Source organism: Oreochromis niloticus, linkage group LG17, assembly GCF_001858045.2.
Source record: "Oreochromis niloticus isolate F11D_XX linkage group LG17, O_niloticus_UMD_NMBU, whole genome shotgun sequence".
NCBI lineage: Eukaryota > Metazoa > Chordata > Actinopteri > Cichliformes > Cichlidae > Oreochromis > Oreochromis niloticus.
The window spans coordinates 26,786,325-26,806,895 of NC_031981.2; the positions used below are offsets into that span (position 1 = coordinate 26,786,325).

At 44.4% G+C, this 20,571-nt stretch overlaps 1 protein-coding gene across 1 annotated transcript; it reads right to left on the bottom strand.

Annotated features, from left to right (window-relative positions):
* Window positions 1-100: 100 nt before the first annotated feature.
* On the bottom strand, window positions 101-2,730 carry igfbp1a (insulin-like growth factor binding protein 1a). The gene is given in 6 exon segments (XM_013265367.3): window positions 101-1,168; window positions 1,170-1,277; window positions 1,438-1,566; window positions 1,850-2,022; window positions 2,168-2,467; window positions 2,470-2,730. Coding segments are annotated over 6 exon segments (807 nt in total). The 5' UTR covers window positions 2,549-2,730; the 3' UTR covers window positions 101-1,150.
* Window positions 2,731-20,571: the final 17,841 nt, after the last annotated feature.

Sequence of the window (20,571 nt, forward strand, 5' to 3'; positions counted from 1 at the left end):
TGTCCTGATGAAGCTGTTATTATTATTTTCATGTTTTCTCCACCTTACAGTGCACAAAACAAGCCTGCTTGTAGGTTAAGAAATGTCAGGAGCACATAGCTGAGGTTAATGTTTTTATTAAATATATCACCTTTTTCTCTCTGTCTCTCTCTTACATCTCAATTACAAAAGTGTACATACACACGAGTGAGCAGTTAGTCACTTTGGAATAGACTCACATAAACAATAATTCTCTCTCCAACAGCAGCATGTGGCTAGAGTCGAGCCAGCGCACACAGCGGGGCTCTTTTTTTTTCTCTCTTTTTCTTGTTGGTCAGAGAGGAATGGCAACGTGTATAAAGTAGCAAATCTTTTTTTATGACATCAACACAGGTGACAACAGACATGTAAATATCGGAGGTAGGTAAATGTTGAAATACCCGTCTGAGAGGCGGCGAATGCGGGCAGCCGCCGCCTGTGATGTTATCTGCATCCCCACGGGATCATGGGGAACATTTTCTGAGTATTTAAGGAGTTCCCAACTGAGAATTTTGCATTTGCTGACAAAAAATAATAATAAAAAGACAGCAACAACACAAAGACAAAAACGATGACAAACTGGAACATTAAAAAGAAACAGCATTCAGAAATACTTCTAAATGACATTTGGTCACTCAGTGCTTTTGTTCTTGCTTGGTTCATCAAGCAAACCTCCAAACAAGTCCTTAAGGGTAGAGCGAGCTCAACTCAGCAATGGAGTTACTTAGGGCCAAGATACATATATACACTTTATACATGTAGATAAAAATAATAATTATAATATAACAATAACAATAAGGCAACGCAAGATGATATAAATACTTATGAAATAATTACAAATAAAATGCAATACAGTTGAAATAAATAAGGCTGAAGAGTAAATACATTAATATTAAAATCTCCTTTTCAGAAAAAACAAAAATATATTTTTTTCTCTCTTTGGGATGGGTGTTTGAAGAAAGAGGAGGTGGGGGGTAGGGGATCGGGGTGGTTGAGACCCACAGTCCCGCAATGACAGTGTACCTGAATTAAACACCACCATGGACAAGAGCAATAAATAAACAGCTATCAAAATAAAAGAAACATCAGTGGCTTGCGTCTTTTTCTTTTTCTTCTTCTCATGAGATCCGCTTCAGTGGTTGATCTCTTTAAGGGCATTCGGCATCTGCAGGCAGTTCTGTCGAACCTAAAATCCTCTTGCCATTCCAGGAATTCACACACCAGCATCGACCCCTCTGTCCGTCCAGAGAGGATTCACACTGTGGAGAGAAAGGGAAGAAGGAATCCTCTTATTCAGTGCCTTTGCTGGGTACACACACATACAGAATCTCTCATTCACCCACAATTATATTACAGCAGGGTATTGGGAGCTCTCTCTTTTACACACACACACACAGTCCTTTCACTGAAGGTACCAACCTGCTTGGGTTTGTAAAGCCCGTTTTTGTCACAGTTGGGGAGGTAGAATCTGGTTAACTTGTCCCCTAACTTCTGCTGGGATTTGGCAATCTTTTCCAAAGCCGTCTGCAGCTCCAGGTGACAGGGCCCCTGCACAGCACACACAGGATGGAGATGGGTTAATCACAGTCGATACAAACAAAGTATAATCAGCCGCGTCTCATTATCAGGAAGCATGAACTACATATCAAACTTGTAATAATAAGCCCCCCCCCCGGGGCGAGCACACGCACACACATTTTCCATTATTTCAGACAGCACACGAGCGCGCCCTTGTGGCGCACCGGCCCTCTCTCAAACCTCCCAAAGAAACTTTTAGCAACACATCGCAGTGAGGATTTTCAGCACAGTAATGCGAATCCAGTGTCAGTACCTGCTCTATCAGCTTCTTGCGAATGGCGATGAGTTTGGCTTTCATGCTCTCCTGAGCGTCGGCGGCAGCCCGCGGGTCGTACGGCCTGCCGTGACCGGGGAGATAGTGGCTGTAGCCGGGGTCCGAGATGATGGCTGCGTTGTCCATCTCCAACGGCTCTGGCTCTTCATGATCTGGAGAGAAAACACGAATGAATGAATGAATGAATGAATGAATGAATGAATGAATGAAGAGTGCGACTGTAAAAGATCCCCATGTTGAAGGTTTGCTGAGATGATCTGGAACACTGATGGAGAATGTGGAGGTGATAGGCCTTACCTTGTGTCTGGGGCTCGGGGGTGGGCTCGGGCTCAGGGCTCTCCGTGCACACGGCTTGTCCGCGGGTGAGGGAGTGCAGAGGCCGGGGGTCGCCGGGTCTCGGCACGCACCTCAGCCCGGAGCCGCACGGCGCCGTGTAGATCCCGCACAGCTCCCCTGCTTTCAGAGCGCAGGCGAGGCAGCATCCACAGCCGGGCTCCCGCAACACCTCGGCGCATCCGGGCGCCACCGCTGGACACTGGCTCAGCTTCTCCGGAGTACATGGGGCGCAGCGAATCGGCTCTGGCCCCACCACCGGGACCCCAGCGTCCCTGTGAGCAGCACGGAGCACAGAGCCGCCGCCACGACGTGTCCTACGTATAATCCAGCCACGGCCAGCATTGTTATCTGGATACTAAATATGAAATGTAGCGCAAGGCAGAGATGATGATCAGAGGTACGAGCAGGGTCGCCTCCTGCTCCTCAGTTGTGTCTTTCGTTTGATTTTGGGAAAATGTCTAACTGTGCGTTGCGCGCAGCCGTATTTATAGCCGGCTCCTCTGCGAGTCTTTGACGCGTCGGCGTTATGAATGATTTCTGAAAAGAAGGTGTAATGATACGATGGGCTCTGATTGGCCCGTCCACGTCCGGTCAGGCAGCTCATTTGAATACAACATTCGCGTCAATATTTATTTTGGAACAGGCAGTGCTTTTTGCGTGTACCGCCGATGAGTGACGACACCAGTGTTTGCTGTTGCAATCAAGGACCCCCTTTCCTCACCCGGGTGCCACACTGAACTCCAGAGTACCACATTAAAGTAACAAGGCGCAGGCAACCAGTTATCCGCGCCGTTTTACTCTTGTTTCATTTTGTTTTTTCCATAAGTTGAAAAAAGGACACGTTCCCGCAGTGGGCACGCATGAACTGACTGAGGGGAGAAGTAGTTCCTTGTTTTTGGAGTGGGGGGGGGGCTCTGCTGCAGATGACCTCCTCTGGAACAACACTGACTATTCATGAATTTGTCCATTCATAATAGGCTTTTATTAATTGTCCTCCACAAACTTCTTACACAACTTCGGAAAAGAAAAAAAAATAATAACAATAATGGGCGCAAATTACGCACGCCCACGCTGAGCGCCTGGAGCGTGGGCCTGCCGAGAGCAAACCGGTGGCTCTAATTTTGACATGAGAAAGCATCGGAGCGTTGCGAGGAGATAATAAAACTCCAGTTTCAGAAATAGCTCCGTGAAACGGGGTCGCCGTTTGGAGGGCTCGGAACTCTCTGTATGTGATCCCCGTCTACCCCTCGTGCGCGCACTGGAGACGGCTTTGAGCTTCATCCAGGAGATGTCCCGTCGTAATTATCCGTTTCCGGGGATAATAATAGACCAATGCTTTTGAATGGGCTGGCCTGACGTGGCCGCAGACACGTCCCAGGCCTCCCAGCCGCTCTCTGGGGACTTTGATGGTCCCACAGTGGACGACATGCACATTTTCACGGCTTGCTGCAAGGTATTTTCAGTCCTGTCACTGCTGACCTGCATGTGAGAATGTTCCCCCCATTTAGAAAAGACCCCCCCCCCCCCCGGCACACACACACACACACACACACACACACACACACACACGCACATACACACACACTAAAGGGGAAAAAAAAGATTTTCCTTTCCCAGTTCACACTGCCCCCTATTTAAAGACCCTCTTTACACGCTATGATAAATTATCACCTAATATCTGACTTTCTGATGCAATGCCCTGCACGGTGTCATTATCTCTATGCAACTGCTTTATGAGATTGCATCATTTGCCAATTGGGTTAACAGCCACTCACACTCAATGCCCAGATTTCTGTTCCTCCAACACCTGGGGTGAAATAAAGATTTTGGGGGTGATCTGATTTGGCATGTTTACCCTATCATGGCCCACTATTGCATTGTTATATCTGCTGAGGGGGATATAGTTCAGATTTTTACTGCAGAATAAAAACAGTGGAAACTAAAGTACTGATCTGAATTTTTATTTGACTCAGACACTGTAAGAAAAAGTCCTAATATAAAAGTATTTTACTGTGTATTTTACAGTTTTGTTCTGTTCTTCTAGAATATCATTAAATTTACATAAATAGACTGTGATTTCACATTTCAAATGTAAATTAATGTAAAATCACTGTAATGTAATGTTTTTAAATGTATCTGTCTGTACATATGCATATTTAGATTGTTAAAATACATTCACAAATGTATCATAATTTCACAAATATGTGTTCGTTATTTGAAAGATTGAACTGTTAAATTCAAATGTAATGCTATGGAAAAATATATGAAATGATTCTTATAAACTTTTTTAACATAAAATAATAATTATTATTATTGCTATTTACGGCGATCGTGGCTCAAGAGTTGGCAGTTCGCCTTGTAATTAGAAGGTTGCCGGTTCTAGCCCCAGCTCGGACAGTCTCGGTCGCTGTGTCCGTGGTCAAGACACTTCACCTACCGCCTACTGGTGATGGCCAGAGGGGCCGATGGTGCGATATGGCAGCCTCGCCTCTGTCAGTCTGTCCCAGGACATGCAATCCATTATTATTTAAACCAACTGTTAACTGTATATTTCTGTACATTTAAGTATTATTATTCATATTGCCACATTCATTGACCTTGTTTATAGGTAATTTCATTGTTTAATCACATTAACATGTTCCCAATTTAATGTTTAAAAGCACTTGAAAAAGGCAAAATCCCATGTAAAATTAGGGCAACAAACTGTATTGTCATTACTGAAAATAACCATATTTTTATGAGAAAATTATTTTCTGTTATTTTCTGGTATTATTTTGGCGCCCCAGCTGCCGGAATATTACTGTTTTTCTAGGATTTTTTTTAACAGTGTAGCTAACAAGCTGAAGTCCTGTTTGGATGTAATATGTGAATCCTGGGGTTTATTTGAGCTGGTGGTCCTCCTCTGGAAGTTTTGAACATCCGCTTCACTTTTTTTCACACGTTTTTGTAAAGAAAACAAAAATCAGTAGCAAGGTGACAGTTCAATACTGCATTCATATGCTACAGTAAATGTGCTCCTTGATATTTTATATCATTTTCCAATAAATAATCATTCTCAACTTCTCTCATTTGATATCTTCCCTGCTGAGTCCACACGAGTATAGAGTTTCTTTACTTCTCATTTTGGGAGGCCACTTGTTTAAATGTGTTTTTAACCTCTTTTTATAAGTGAACATATAATGCCCCAGATTTATTATATGTTTTTGCATATTTTGAAAACACATCTCAACTACATTACTGATTCTGACCAAAAAAAATCCAAACAAACTGAAAGGGAAAACAATCCTACTTCTCACTTAATTTTTGATCTTGAATTTATGGTCTCAGAAAATACTTTCAGGTCTTCTTGAACAAAAATTATATTCAATATGTGAATTATGGTTCAATTACAAAAACGCATGTCAAACTCATTTTACACAGTGGGCCACTTACAGCCTGCTTTGAGCTCAAGTGGGTAAAACCAGTGAAACACTCTTTTCTGTCCGTGTAAAGAATTTTAACCACACTTTTTTACTTTGGAAAAGAAAAAGGATATTTCTATATGGGATACTAAAAACTGGCATCCTTTTTGTTGTGTAATTGTTTGTAATTGTTTGTTACTCAGCTACTTTGTTGTTATATGAATGGCCATTGGGCAAGTCTTTATCAGTAGTAAAAGCTGCAAGCCATGTTAAATACAGTTAGAAATCCAAAATTTATGCCCTCCAAAGCATTTCCAAAAACGATCCAGTGGGCCTCATTAGAGTCTTTGTCGGGCCAGTTCGAGGTCCTTGGACCTTATGTTTGACACCCCTGATTTAGGGTGAAGCAGAACTTTAGTGTGTGTTTCCCTGTGTGATGTTCAGGTTGGTATGGATGTGAGTGTCCGATGTCATCAGTTTCAACATGAGATGACAATGACCAAAATTCTAAACTCGAGGGCTTCAAAACAGGACAAACCAAAAGGTGACGTCAATAATCCATCTGGTAACAGACCAGTGAGGTTTAAATATAGTGGTATTTATGTACAATATTTAAAAGCTTTATTAGGTACTCAAATGCCTTTACTCTACTCCCACACAGCACTTTATTGTATGCACTTTAATCACTTGTTGTTAGCACTATGACCATATAAGTTTTTCTTTGTTCGACGTGAACATAAAGACTTGAGGAGCCGAGGGATCGAACCACTGACCTTCCGATTAGTGGGTGACCCCCTGAGCCAAAGCAGCTCCTTTTACGAGGGTTAAAAGGACAGAGGCTGCATTCAGGCCATTCACCAATAAAACACGTGCAGATGTGCAGTTTATACACTATGTCCTACAGGATGTCCTAATGGTGTTTATTTTTTCTCACTCTCACAGAACAGGAAGTCCTTTGACAGCACCCTTTCTCGACTTAGAGTTGGCAAAACATTTTTTTTTTTTTTGCAAGGGCTGTACAGCATTTTATTTTATGTTTACTTGTATTTTATTTATCTCATATATCGCTTTGAGAGTTGCACTTGATTGCATTTAATTCACAGTTTTGAGTAGGCAGGAGATAAATGTCGGTTTGATAAGCTGACTGGAAAACAGAAACATCACAATTCAGCCCCAAGTATCTTACAGTCCATGTTTGTTTATTTTGGTCTCATAGTTGTGAAGCTATTACGAACTGAATAAGAGGAACGCTTTTATAATCTTAAAAAAATAGGCTAGTGCATAAAGGGTTAAAACTGTCATACAATTAGTTCAATCCTAACCAGCTACTACACAGGAAAGCAGCTTACATGTAAGGTCCTTTAATGTTCCTGACAAAAGTTCAGCTGTCTCTGGGGCTTTGAACCATAATCCATAGTCACTGTGCACATAATAAAGTATCCCATTAATCTAATGCAATGTCAGCATAACAAAACAGTCCTGCTGTAAAGTTTAAAAAACAAAAACTCCTATAAAGCTTTTTAAACTTTACAGGAGTATATAGTTTATAAGAGTGTATCATTTCATATCAAAGGATTTAACCAAGTTTTCAAACAGTTCAATATCATTTTATTCATAATGCTGCAGAGTAGTACTCATAATATTGGTCATTATTTTACAGATGCAGTGCCAGTGCTATTAGCAGTACATTTCCACTTATTAAAGTTATTACTGCAACCGAGGAGGTTATGCTTTTGGTAGTTTTTGTGTGCATGCGTGCCATTCTGTCTGCAAACATAGCTCAAAAAGTTTTGAGCGAATTCCGATAAAACTTCGTATGGGTGTAGAGTTTGGTCATGTTAGCGATCCATGAACATGTGACTTATTTCCACCAAGGTCTCCGAAGTCAGCTTACTGTAATGATTCATAGGTGAAAACTGGACAAACTCATAACTTTGAAAATATAAGGTGGTGTGTGTTGTAAAAATACATACAAAGCATCGTATAATGATTTAAAATGTCATGTTACATCTGACCTCTGACCTCTCCGTCAAGGTCAATAAATTAACCTGAAGGTCAAAGTTATAATAATGCTATATGGAGCTATTTAAAACCATGTTTCTTCCTGCCATTGTTTATATTGACACCATATAGATGTATAAGGAATGATGTCTAGGAATAATATATAGGGATAAAGATAATGTTAGTTTGGACCTCTGACTTCTGCTTCAAGGTCAAATTAGCCCAAACTTTCATAAAATGTCTTTTATCTGCAAAACAGAGCCTAAAATTCTGCAGCTCAAGTTATTCATGTCCACTTATTTACAAATCAGTACCTGTTATCCATGATCTACTTCTGCATCACCATTGTGTAACAACAGTAAACATCTGTCATGCTTCCCTTATCTGATTTTTACTCCACTACAAATTTCTTAAAGTATGTTTAAAAAGAACAAAGAAAACAGCATGAATAGATACAAAATACACTACTATTCCCTTAAAAGTAAGTACTTCCCAGAGAGTGAAGTGCTTCCTGTTCTGTTTGTTTTTTTAACAAAGTCATCAAATGAGCAGACATAAAGTTATGCTGAACATTTATTTAACTTTAGTGTTGACTGCCACTTATCCCCCCTGCTGCTAGTTTACCTGTTCAAACAATACGCTGTCATCAAAGTCATCAAAGTCATGTTTCCTAGGGTATGTGCAGCATCTGTCCTCAGCTGAACTGGGATTTCAGGATGACGCTTGCAGTCTATGTCCTTGTGAGGGAATCTGGTCTCCAGGGTCGCTGGGAGCTGGCTGCACTTTTTATTTTCATGTGACCCAAATGTTCTTTGCTTTTTTTTAAAATAATAGAGGATGTTCCTTAACCCTAAACAGTTCAAAATATTTTTTTTACAAGCCCTTAAATGCCCCCATTTAAAGCTGGTCCTTGTGATACTGTGTGATATTGGCTTACATAGCTGTAAAGCACACATCTGTGTAATTAAAGGTTGATATAAAGTGGGAGAGACATGAGGCATTAAAACATGTGAAGTATTCTCATAGAAGAGCCACATGTGGTAGCTGCCAGGCTGTGTGGGGTTTTCTTCTGCTGTCAGATCAGAGAGGCGGACTGGTCAAACAGAGCAGAGTTATCTCAGGTCAGAGTCGGCCCTACTTTTTCAAAAACACAGGAACGCAGCCAGATCCCTAACAAGCCCGAGACCCTGAACACAAAGCCCCCCTCACCGTGTGCTTTCTGCAGGGTTTGTGTTTAGGAGATCCACGATAAAAAGGGCTTTCCATCTCTTTCAGGTGTCACATGATGAGGAGATCAAACGGCACATGGCATTGAACGTCCCAAGACTGGAATGTTTACCTTTGACAAAGAGCAACGGGAAAAACAGTCTGGTTCTGTCAGGAGCTACTCACGCCCACATATATACGCAAGCACACACTGACACATACACAAACACGCATGCTGGTCCCCCAGATTCACTTAAGGTGAATTAAACCTTGCCCTCTTGAGGGCGTCAGGAGAGGCGGGGGGAGGTTTCCATGACAGAAGAGATGAGAAAAACAGGGCTGTTTGCAATCACACCCACTCAAGGAACGCACACCTGCACGAGCGCTGACGCCAAAAGTTCTCTGTGGTTTACATACAGCACTGTGCAAAAGTTTTACATCCACTTAATGTGTTTAGATTCTCATCTGTCACACATTAACACCATCAGCACGTGTTCGTCATTAATCAGGCAACATCTGTGGCATGATGACACAGGAGTCCTGCAACAGATGGTCTGGCCCCCACAGTACTCTCTCCATGAGTCAGTCCAGGATTACATGAGAATACGGTAACAAATTCAACAAAAACATCCCAAAGGACCCGACAAGAAACACCGTGCAAGAGGAAAATGCATGCTGCCTTATAGTCAAAGGCTGTTCACAGTAAATATTGATTGAATAACATGTTGTTTTTTCTCTTCTTTACAAAATGATGAGATTTATACTTGTCTTTTATTTACTTTGTTCAGCTCTTTTCAACATTGTATTACTTGTCAGTCAGCTGTGCAGGACCTGGAATCACCCTAATCTCAAATCTAAGCTTTTCTTGAGACTAATCTAAGCTTCTATACAAATAAAGTTATATAAACGAATTCTGAAAACACAGACTGCATATAACAGAGGAACGTAACTTTCAGCTATGAAAAGTGAAAAGAACGTGGAAGTAGCTGTATTCTTTCCAATGGCCAGCAGGAGGCAGATTGTCTGAATTCAAAATAAGTCAGATTGTAAAGAAGTCTATGTGAAAATGGCCCTTGACTGCTTTGATCTGTGACCTAAGCAAACTCTTACATCCTAGATGCTGTTCGTTTTGTAATTTGTGGTCCCTATTAGAATAAAGAGGATACGTGGTGGGTGTAAAAGAACCCACCCGCCATAATCACACTCTAGATCTTATTTTAACATATGGCATCGAAACTGAACTTTTAACAGTGTTTCCTGAAAACCTTCTCTGTTCTGATCATTTCATGATGACATTTAAATTTACAATGATTGATTACACAGCAGTGGGGAGTGGATTTCATCACAGTAGATATCTTTCTGAAAGTGTTGTAACTGAGTTAAAGAATATAATTAACCCACTGCTATCGTCTTCAATGCCCTGTACCAACACAGAGCAGAGCAGCTACCTAACGCTGCTCCAACAGAAGTCGACTATCTTGTTAGAAATTTTACCTCCTCACTACATATGACACTGTAGCTCTTGTGAAAACTAGAGCCTCAATTCAGAAGTACTTGATTTTCTGGTATAATTCTCAAACACGTAGCCTAAAGCAGATAACTCGTAAGCTGGAGAGGAAATGGCGTGTCACAGATTTAGAAGATCATCATTTAGCCTGGAGGAATAGTTTGCTGCTTTATAAGAAAGCCCTCCGTAAAGCTAGAACATCTTATTATTCATCAATGATTGAAGAAAATAAGAACAATTGTTACGGGCCAATCTCCAACTTTCCTTTCATATGAAAAATTCTTGAATGAGTAGTTGTCAAACAGCTAACAGATCATCTGCAGAGGAACGGCTTATTTGAAGGGTTTCAGTCAGACACAGTGACCCATGGCACAAATGACAAAGAGATCTTGTGACATAATTATCCACACTTGTTACCGTCACAGCACTGACATCTTGATTGATGTCTTAGGGATGAGAATTTCATTTCAGTTTAATTATTCACTTTTATTTAGATAGCGCCAAATCACATCAACAGTCCCCTCAATGCACTTTATAACATAGGGTAAAGACTGTACAATAATACAGGGAAAACCCCAACAATTAGCTGGTTCGCTGTGAGCAAACAGTTGGTGACAGTGGGAAGAAAAACTCCCTTTTAACGGGAAGAAACCTTCAACAGAACCAGGGTCAGGGAAGTTTACCCATCTGGCTCAGTGCGGTGTGAGAGGAGGGAGACGGGACAAAAACCACACTAGAGAATGAGATGGAAATTCCCTTCAGTGAGTCTCAACTAATAATTAGCCATTCAGTCTTGATGACATCATCTGTTAGACTCCTAAAATCCACCAGGCACTTCTGCAAATAGGAATTTTGTTTGGTTAAAGCTGGTCAATCTAACACCCATACTTTAGTTACCGTATCTGTGACTGGAAGACTATTTACTTCACAGTTATCACATATCATAAAAAATATACATCCAGTGTCTTATCATTTGATAAGCCTCAATTATGTCTTATCTTTTAATTTTACATAAGAACAAAAAGGAAGTGTTTTGATAATAGTAATAAAAAAACGATAAACCTTTCATGACAGGCATAAAGATACAGCAATGTCAGCAAATTTGTGTCTATACAGTCATACTATACATTATTACTTACAGTTTATGGCGAAAAACAATCACCACATTCTTACATGGCTGTGGATGGTGGATAATGATTGTTGGGTTTTCTCTGAATCTATTATTGTACAATCTACTGTACAATATAAAGCACCTTGAGGCGACTGTTGTTGTGATTTGGCGCTATATAAATAAAATTGAATTGAATAATGATACTCTCTATCTACTTCAACAAAAAAACAAGAAAAACTGCTTGAATTGCCTCTATGTGCTTATTATTGTCTTTATGCACAATAATAGTAATCACAGTCAACTTTATATTTTAAAGGCTCTATAGAATTACAAAGGGAATCGCCAACTATCCAGTAATCCTCTTTGAGCCAGCACTAAAACTCCCTTTTATTAGGAAGAATCCTCTGGAAATACCAGGTTCGGGGTGAGGAGAAAGCAATGAGAGAACAAAAGAGTGTAGAGGTGACAAATAACATTCAGTACAACAAACAATCAAAGCGTGGCTGGATGGTGAGGCCACTAACCACAAAGCAGGAACACACAGCTCTGGTGCCAGAGATACCTGCAGAAAGGAACAAGGAGACAGGACAGAGAGAGAATCACAGACTGTGGGAGAGATGGTTAACAGTGCATCTATGATCTCTGGTAAGACATACGTGCAGGAGTGTACAGTAAGGTAATGAACGCACTCTAATTTCTGCTCAGAAATTTCAGCTCAGTCTTCAGTTGTCGCTCAGGAGGCGGGACAGGTTGTCTCCCAGTTGCTTCCAATGCATCCATGTGAGGGTGTAAACGTTAGGTTAAATGTGTGCGTGAATGAAGTTGTCAGAAGAAAGTACCTTGAGTGTTCAAATAGAAAAGTGCCATATACAGTCCATTTTTCTTAAGTCTGAAACTGCAGAGATGTCAGCAGGATCAATCAAAGTAGTGAAAACCTGGAAATGTTTGATTGAGATGCAGAAGATTCCTCAAGAAACGTCTCCACAATATGGGAAGTCCATCCAAAGCAATCCATGCCACAGAAAAATCTGTTTAGGAAATCATTCATACAATTCACCATGTATGAGAGAAGGGGAACACACTTAGAAACACATACTGTTTATATGTGTGTGTCATTTTGCACAACTGTTCATCTCTTTATCTTACTTTTTTAATGTAGCCTGTATCTAATATATCTATATCTAATGCCCACATTTGTTTCATTTACTTTTTTATAGTATTATTTTTATCTAAATTAAAAAGAAACAAAAAGAAAATAGCAGAGATTCTAAAAACACCAACACCAAACTGACATCCAACTTACAACAAGTTTTGGTGGTCCAAAACAAACAGCTGTTCTGATTTACCCTCTGCCAGATCCAAATTCTTTACAACGTTAACAAAGGGAAACCAAACCTTTTTAAATCCACTTTGTCCCACAGAAAACAGTTTTTGTCTTTTGGTTTTTCTAGGTTTTGCATCATTTGACTTATCCTGTGTGTAAAGTTTGGCTTTTCTTCCCTCTAATACAATACCATTGTGTTTTTGGCATTTCAAAGTCTGACGTCCATTAGTGTCTGTTCATTTTTATTATAATTGTGTCCTTTTGGATACAAAACAAGTAAAAATAGCTTTGGGTCTACCGGGATTTGTTTTGAAATAATCTCCCTATGTGTCAATTTGACCTCTTGCTCAAAATGTTTTAATCTTTCTGACATTTAATTTTGCAGGAGTTACATATGCTAACATTAACTAGAGGCGTATAATCAAAGTCTGACCTCCAGCACAAAGTGATTCCAGTGACTAAGTCTTTGTTTCATGCACTCAGGTTGTAATGTTAACTTTCTGATGGACAGAATGGAAAATTTCACGCACTTTCACAAAAATTCCTACACAATCTGTGTTTCAACAGGTGCTTGTTGAGGATCTACTAAGTGAGTTGAGTCCACCTGTTTTTACTAAACTTCTTAGGTGTAGCTATTTAAACAAAAAAGAAGCTTCCCGTTAAAGCAGCATTATGCTTCAATTCTTCAAAATCATCAGTTTTGATGATAGAGATCTTGAATTTTATAAAGTCCTTTGGAAGCCCAGACTTTGAATGTAGGACCTGCAAAACTGTTTCTCCAGTGTTGATCTATATTGTGACGAAGGCTCCATCTGTTTTAAATATTTTCCCACATCTCATTTTTAGCATCTGGAGTACACGAATTCTTCAGAATTTTTTCTACACATCTTTGAAAGAGGTTGGGTGCATTTGCTTGTTGAAGAAAAATTTCCAGAAAGCTTTATAAAGGGCCTGAGGAAGTCAAGCGAGGCATTACATAGAGAAACAAAGTCCATGTGGGAGTGGGCTGGGCTGAGTGACGGTGTCAAATACAAGATTTTCAACCAGGATAGTTTTTGGATCCTATTTTTGTTTTTAAAATTAGACTTCCAGTTTGTTTATCCACCAGCCAAAAATCAGTCACCAGAGATGTGGGCTACTCAACATTAGAGGACTGTCTTCCAACTTCACATTAGTAAATGATTTAATATTTGATTAATAGACTGGTTTATTTGCCTTACAGAAACCTGGTTACAGAAGGATTAATATTTCTGATGATACCCAGTTATATTTGTCTATGAAGCCAAATGATCAAATCAGTTAGTTAATTAGTTGTTACTTGGTCTTAAATACATAAATACAAAAACAATACTTAAATACATCTGCACAATATTTCAAAAATTAGAAACCTAGATTATATTTCTCCTATTCCGACATCATTGCATTGGCTCCCTATCCCTGCAATGCTTCTCACATACAAAGCTTTGAATAATCAGGTCCCATCATAGCGTAGTCTTCATAGCACCATATTATCCTAATAGAGCATTTTGCTGTCAGACAGCTGGCTTACTTGTAGTTTCTAGAGTTTCTAAAAGTGGGAGGCTTAAAACTTAAAACTTTCTTTTTTGATGAAGCTTATAGTTAAAGCTGGATCAGGTGATCCTGAACCGTCCCTTAGTTATGTTGCAATAGGCTGCAGGACTTTATGCAGTGCACTGAATACTTCTTCTCCACACACCTGTTTTTCACTCCCCATGTATTTATATACCACGGCAGCATGTTATTACATTTTTTGTCTTCTCTCTCCCTTATTTCTATTTTGTTTTGTTCTGTAACTCTGTGCTCTGCATTCCCTTTCTCTAGTTGTCCACAGAACAGTAGTACGTGTACTCTAAGACAGTCTTGTTTTGAACATCTGAAACTGTTGCATTACTGCAGATGGACACTCTCATTCCTGTGCTGTCTCTGGTCCCAGGACACGTCAGTGACATGTTCGGGTTAACCAGTAGTCCTATCCTTCCCCAGGGGTGAGAATCAGCAGTCAGGAATGTGATGTGAGTGGGCACAATGACGCTAATCCCCAGCAAAGTTGTTCTTTTTCTTCTCCTCCCCTTCTCACAAGATTTCCTTAATCGGATAATTCATGTCTTATTAAACAGCCAGTGCAGATCATAGATTGGGGTTTGGCATCGGGGGCTGCTCTCCCCACTTTAAGGTTGTGAATGGGGGAACGGATTTATCCGTTAGACCCGAGCATCTTGGCATGCTGCATGATGGCTCACGTGTGTGTCGGACAGTGTGTTTCCAAATGAGTGTATATGTTTGTGAGCTTGTGATTGTACACTTTTGTGTGGGAAACCCAGGAAATCCAGTCTCCCATGCGCCAGCATCCATTGTGTTTAGTTTCCTCCTCTCTCTCTCTTTCTGAGTGACTCTGTGTGTTTAGCTGCAATGCTTCCCTCTTCACTGCGGCTCTAATGAGAAGTAGGAGGAAGCCCAAGCCAGAGGATTGCACTTGGCAAAGTTAACTGGAAACAGTCTCATGAATGGGTCAGGGGAGTTGTGTTGGTAGGATTAGCTGTTATTATCTCCCTGTGCAACAGAATGGAGTTTTCCATCCAGACTCATGGTTACTTAAGATACACTCCTCCCCTTTCCTTCCATCCAACCTATGTCCGCAGATCCTTTCTTTATTCACAATAGAACGATCTGTCCAAAACATCCACATCAAAGAATCCCCACTTGAGTAAATAGAGACTGAAGGCTCATGTACAGTTAGGAAGAGCAACAGCGAATAAACACATTCACCACCCTTTGTGATACTGACAAAGGTTCAGCTTCACTTCCTTTCACTTTTAACTTTATTATCTCCAAATGGGGTGAATAATACACTCACATAACACACTCGTCCAATCATACAGAGGTTTAAGAAAGATACATTTGTTTTACATTAAAAGGACAATGGTGTGTTTTTCTTTTCCAGACTAATTGTTTTATTCCAACACCAAGACAGAGAGGAAATGAATTCAAACCAAAAGTGATTAATACATTCTCTGATTTGAGGTGTTGTATTTCTGTATCAATATCAAGACAGTGTAATGCAAACCGAAACCAACTTCTGCTCCTGAAGTGAAAGCAACAGATTGTACAGTTTTATTAACTATACAGCTGCACTACCAACTACAGTTATATTGAATTAAGCAGCCTTCTGTTGATTCTGATGTGTCTAGATACTACTGTATGCAATTGATCCTTTAATGCAGTGGTGTTTAACCTGGGCACGAGACAAGAGTTTTGTAGGTTTTATAAAAAGTATTTTAGTTACATTAATGTACATATTGGGTACGAGTCAAAATGTTCCAAGGTTTTTTTTCCCTTATAATAAATACACTGAAGCTATTACATAATACATGAAGAATTAGGTCAAAATCAAACTTTGTAAACAAACAATAGGTGTGGATTTTGTACTTTCCAGTGTTTTGAGCTTTGCTTGACTATTGGCAATATGTTAATAAGCCAAACATCTGTTGCTACACGGGTTGCAATGGTGATTACATCATAAAAGAAAAAAAAATCCGACTGCAAACGTTATATGTGTCACCACCCACTCATTAGTAAACAATACAATATGAAACTGTCACGATCCTGGGTCCTTTTGACCCAGCGTTTTGTGTTTTCTACCAGTGTCATTTTGGTTCTGTTCTTCCTCCGGTTTAGTGTTGTTCTGTTCTGCCGTCTACCCCTGTGTTAAGTCCGCGTTGCTAGTCTGTGTCTTTGTGTGTATGTGTTTCCTGTTTTATTGTGACGGTCTGTGTCTTATCTCAGTGTGTTCAGTTTACTCTTCCCCTGTCTCGTCAGGTCTGATTACTCCCAGCTGTGCCCTCCTTTTGTGTCTCATTCCCTCGTTATCCTTCTGTGTATTTAAACCTCGTGTCTGCCTCTGTTAGTTGCTGTTTCGTCTGTGTTATTCCCCTCCATTTTCCTGCGTATTCTGGCCGCATTATTCTCCCTGCATCTCCGTTTCATGTTTCAAGGTTTCAGGTTTGTTTTTTGCTTAGCTTTTCCCAGTTTAGTTCATTCTTAGGTTTTGGGTTTTCGCCCACCTCTTCTCCGTTTGTGTCATCCTTTGGTTATTAAAGCTCGCTCACCACTTAAGCAGTCTGCATCTTGGGTCCTTATCTACACTCCACACGTCTGCCACATCGGACGTGACAGCACGAAACAGCCAACACATGGATCCAGCAGACTTACCCGGGGAGAGCGATCTGATGCGAGTCCAACGCCTGGTTGAGTGGATAACCCACACCTCGAATATGAGAGCTAGGATCGTGGGGATAAATGGCATTGAGGAGATCCTCAAAGGAAATCCCTATCTCCGCCAGGTCAGAGGATGTTCGGACTTATTGGCCAACTTGTATGAAGCCCGGAGTTCCAAGAGGCGGCGCGAGCTTGGGAAATATCGGGCGTCCAGCAGCGACAGCCAACAGCCACCCCGGAGCAGCCGCGTCAGCCTCACCTGCCGGATGCGAGTTTACCCGGCCTGTCGGTGCCGGCTGCGGGGAAGAAACGTCGATCGCGCCGCCGGCGCGCCACCCCACAGCCGGACATTCGGACTTCTACATCGTCGGCTGTGGTGGGTGAGGACTCTTTTTCCGTTATGGATTGTGGAACTGTTTGTTCTGGGGCAGTGTTTTGTGCTGCAGATAGCAATGTAAACAGCTTATCGCCTGCTCAGCCATTCTTAGCTCAGTTAGCTGCCCAGCTGCCACTCTCAGCTCAGTTAGTTGCTACGCAGCCGCTCTCCACTCAGTCTCCAGTGTCAGTCGCTCACTCACCGTCTACTCAGTCTCCGGTGCCACACTCTGCTCAGTCTCCGGTGCCACACTCTGCTCAGTCTCCGGTGCCACACTCTGCTCAGTCTCCGGTGCCACACTCTGCTCAGTCTCCAGAGCTCCCAGCTTCACCCTCAGTGCAGTTTCCAGAGCTCTCAGCTTCACCCTCAGTGCAGTTTCCAGTGCCCCCAGCTTCACCCTCAGTGCAGTCTCCAGTGCCCCTTTCGGCTCAGTTCCCCCCAGTGTCACCTGTAGTTCAGTCTCCAGTGCCTCCAGTGTCACCTGTAGTTCAGTCTCCAGTGCCTCCAGTGTCACCTGTAGTTCAGTCTCCAGTGTCACCTGTCGTTCAGTCTCCAGTGTCACCTGTCGTTCAGTCTCCAGTGCCTCCAGTGTCACCTGTCGTTCAGTCTCCAGTGCCTCCAGTGTCACCTGTCGTTCAGTCTCCAGTGCCTCCAGTGTCACCTGTCGTTCAGTCTCCAGTGCCTCCAGTGTCACCTGTCGTTCAGTCTCCAGTGCCTCCAGTGTCACCTGTCGTTCAGTCTCCAGTGCCTCCAGTGTCACCGTTACTTGTAGTTCAGGCCCCAGGGCCACCTGGTTCACCCGTTCACTCCACGCAGGGAGGAAGTCTTACGTCTTCTCAGTGTACTTTTCAGGGGTTAGCCGCCGTTGGTACAGTTTGCCACTCCAGGGCTCCCCCAGAGGCTAGGTGTCAGGCCCCAGCTAATTCTGGACCCCTGCAGTTTAAGCAGCCCCCTGAGTACCACCTCATGTCAGCGTTGCCTGGGCAGGGCCAGTGCTCTGGGCAGTGCCAGTTGCTTTCATGTGTGCTAGTGGCCTCCATGGCTGCTGGCTTAGTGATGGCTTCTGCTGGAGGGTCCGTGGGACCGCTCCGGCCTTCGTCTCGTGTCTCCGCTGGAGGGTCCGAGGGACCGCTCCGGCCTTCGTCTCCAGTCTCCGCTGGAGGGTCCGAGGGACCGCTCCGGCCTTCGTCTCCTGTCTCCGCTGGAGGGTCCGAGGGACCGCTCCGGCCTTCGTCTCCTGTCTCCGCTGGAGGGTCCGAGGGACCGCTCCGGCCTTCGTCTCCTGTCTCCGCTGGAGGGTCCGAGGGACCGCTCCGGCCTTCGTCTCAAGTCTCCGCTGGAGGGTCCGAGGGACCGCTCCGGCCTTCGTCTCAAGTCTCCGCTGGAGGGTCCGAGGGACCGCTCCGGCCTTCGTCTCCTGTCTCCGCTGGAGGGTCCGAGGGACCGCTCCGGCCTTCGTCTCCTGTCTCCGCTGGAGGGTCCGAGGGATCCGTCCAGCCTGCTGCAGCGCCTCCGTCTCCGGCTTCCACGCCGCCGCTTGCGGCCTCTTCGTCTCCGGCTTCCACGCCGCCGCCAGCTGCAGCGCCTCCGTCTCCGGCTTCCACGCCGCCGCCAGCTGCAGCGCCTCCGTCTCCGGCTTCCACGCCGCCGCCAGCTGCAGCGCCTCCGTCTCCGGCTTCCACGCCGCCGCCAGCTGCAGCGCCTCCGTCTCCGGCTTCCACGCCGCCGCCAGCTGCAGCGCCTCCGTCTCCGGCTTCCACGCCGCCGCCAGCTGCAGCGCCTCCGTCTCCGGCTTCCACGCCGCCGCCAGCTGCAGCTTCACCATCCACGCCAGCGGCAGCCTCACCATCTACGCCGCCGCCTGCAGCGCCGCCGCCTCCGGCTTCCACGCCGCCGCCTGCAGCGCTTCCGTCTCTGGCTTCCATGCCAGCTGCCGCCTCTTCATTCACGCCAGCTGCAGTCTCACCATCTACGCCGCCAGCTGCAGTGCCTTCGTCTCCGGCTTCCTCGCCGTCACCTGCGGCCTCTTCGTCTCCGGCTTCCTCGCCGTCACCTGCGGCCTCATCGTCTCCGGCTTCCTCGCCGTCACCTGCGGCCTCATCGTCTCCGGCTTCCTCGCCGTCACCTGCGGCCTCATCGTCTCCGGCTTCCTCGCCGTCACCTGCGGCCTCATCGTCTCCGGCTTCCACGCCGTCACCTGCGGCCTCATCGTCTCCGGCTTCCACGCCGTCACCTGCGGCCTCATCGTCTCCGGCTTCCACGCCGTCACCTGCGGCCTCATCGTCTCCGGCTTCCACGCCGTCACCTGCGGCCTCATCGTCTCCGGCTTCCACGCCGTCACCTGCGGCCTCATCGTCTCCGGCTTCCACGCCGTCACCTGCGGCCTCATCGTCTCCGGCTTCCACGCCGTCACCTGCGGCCTCATCAGCCTCGCCTGGTCCAGCCTCCGAGTCTTCAGCCTCGCCTGGTCCAGCCTCCGAGTCTTCAGCCTCGCCTGGTCCTACCCCGTCGGGGTCCGCAGCTGACTGGCCACCTTTCAGGCCACTGGCCAGGCGACATCGCCGTCGTGGGCGGCCCCCGGACCGCCTCCACCTGGGTCGCCGCCGCTGCCGTCCTCACGGCCGACCCCTGAACTGTGCCCACGTCGGCGCCGCTGCCGTCCTCACGGCCGGCCCCCTGAACTGTCCGGGCTCCTGGGTTGTCGGCCCCCGGGCCGGCCCCCTGACCTGGGTCCACATCGCCACCGTGGCCTTCCGCACGGTCGGCCCCCGGAACTGTTTGGACTCCTGTGCGGTCGGCCCCCTGGCCGGCCCCCTGAACTTTTCTGTTTTGGACTCTGTTTCCTTGGGCTCCAGTGTGTTTCTTTTGTTGTTTTTTGGTGCTGGCTCGTGTTTTGCTTTTGGTTTTTTGTCCCTCTTGTGCTCCTGTTTTGGTTTTGCCTCGAGCCCTCCGTCCTGGTCCCCACCGCCCGCCCTGGTCGGGTTGTTTGTTGTTTTGTTTTGTTTTTTTTTCTCTCTGGCTGTTTTGTTTCCTTGTTGGGCTGTCTGGGGCCAGCCTTTGACGGGGGGGTACTGTCACGATCCTGGGTCCTTTTGACCCAGCGTTTTGTGTTTTCTACCAGTGTCATTTTGGTTCTGTTCTTCCTCCGGTTTAGTGTTGTTCTGTTCTGCCGTCTACCCCTGTGTTAAGTCCGCGTTGCTAGT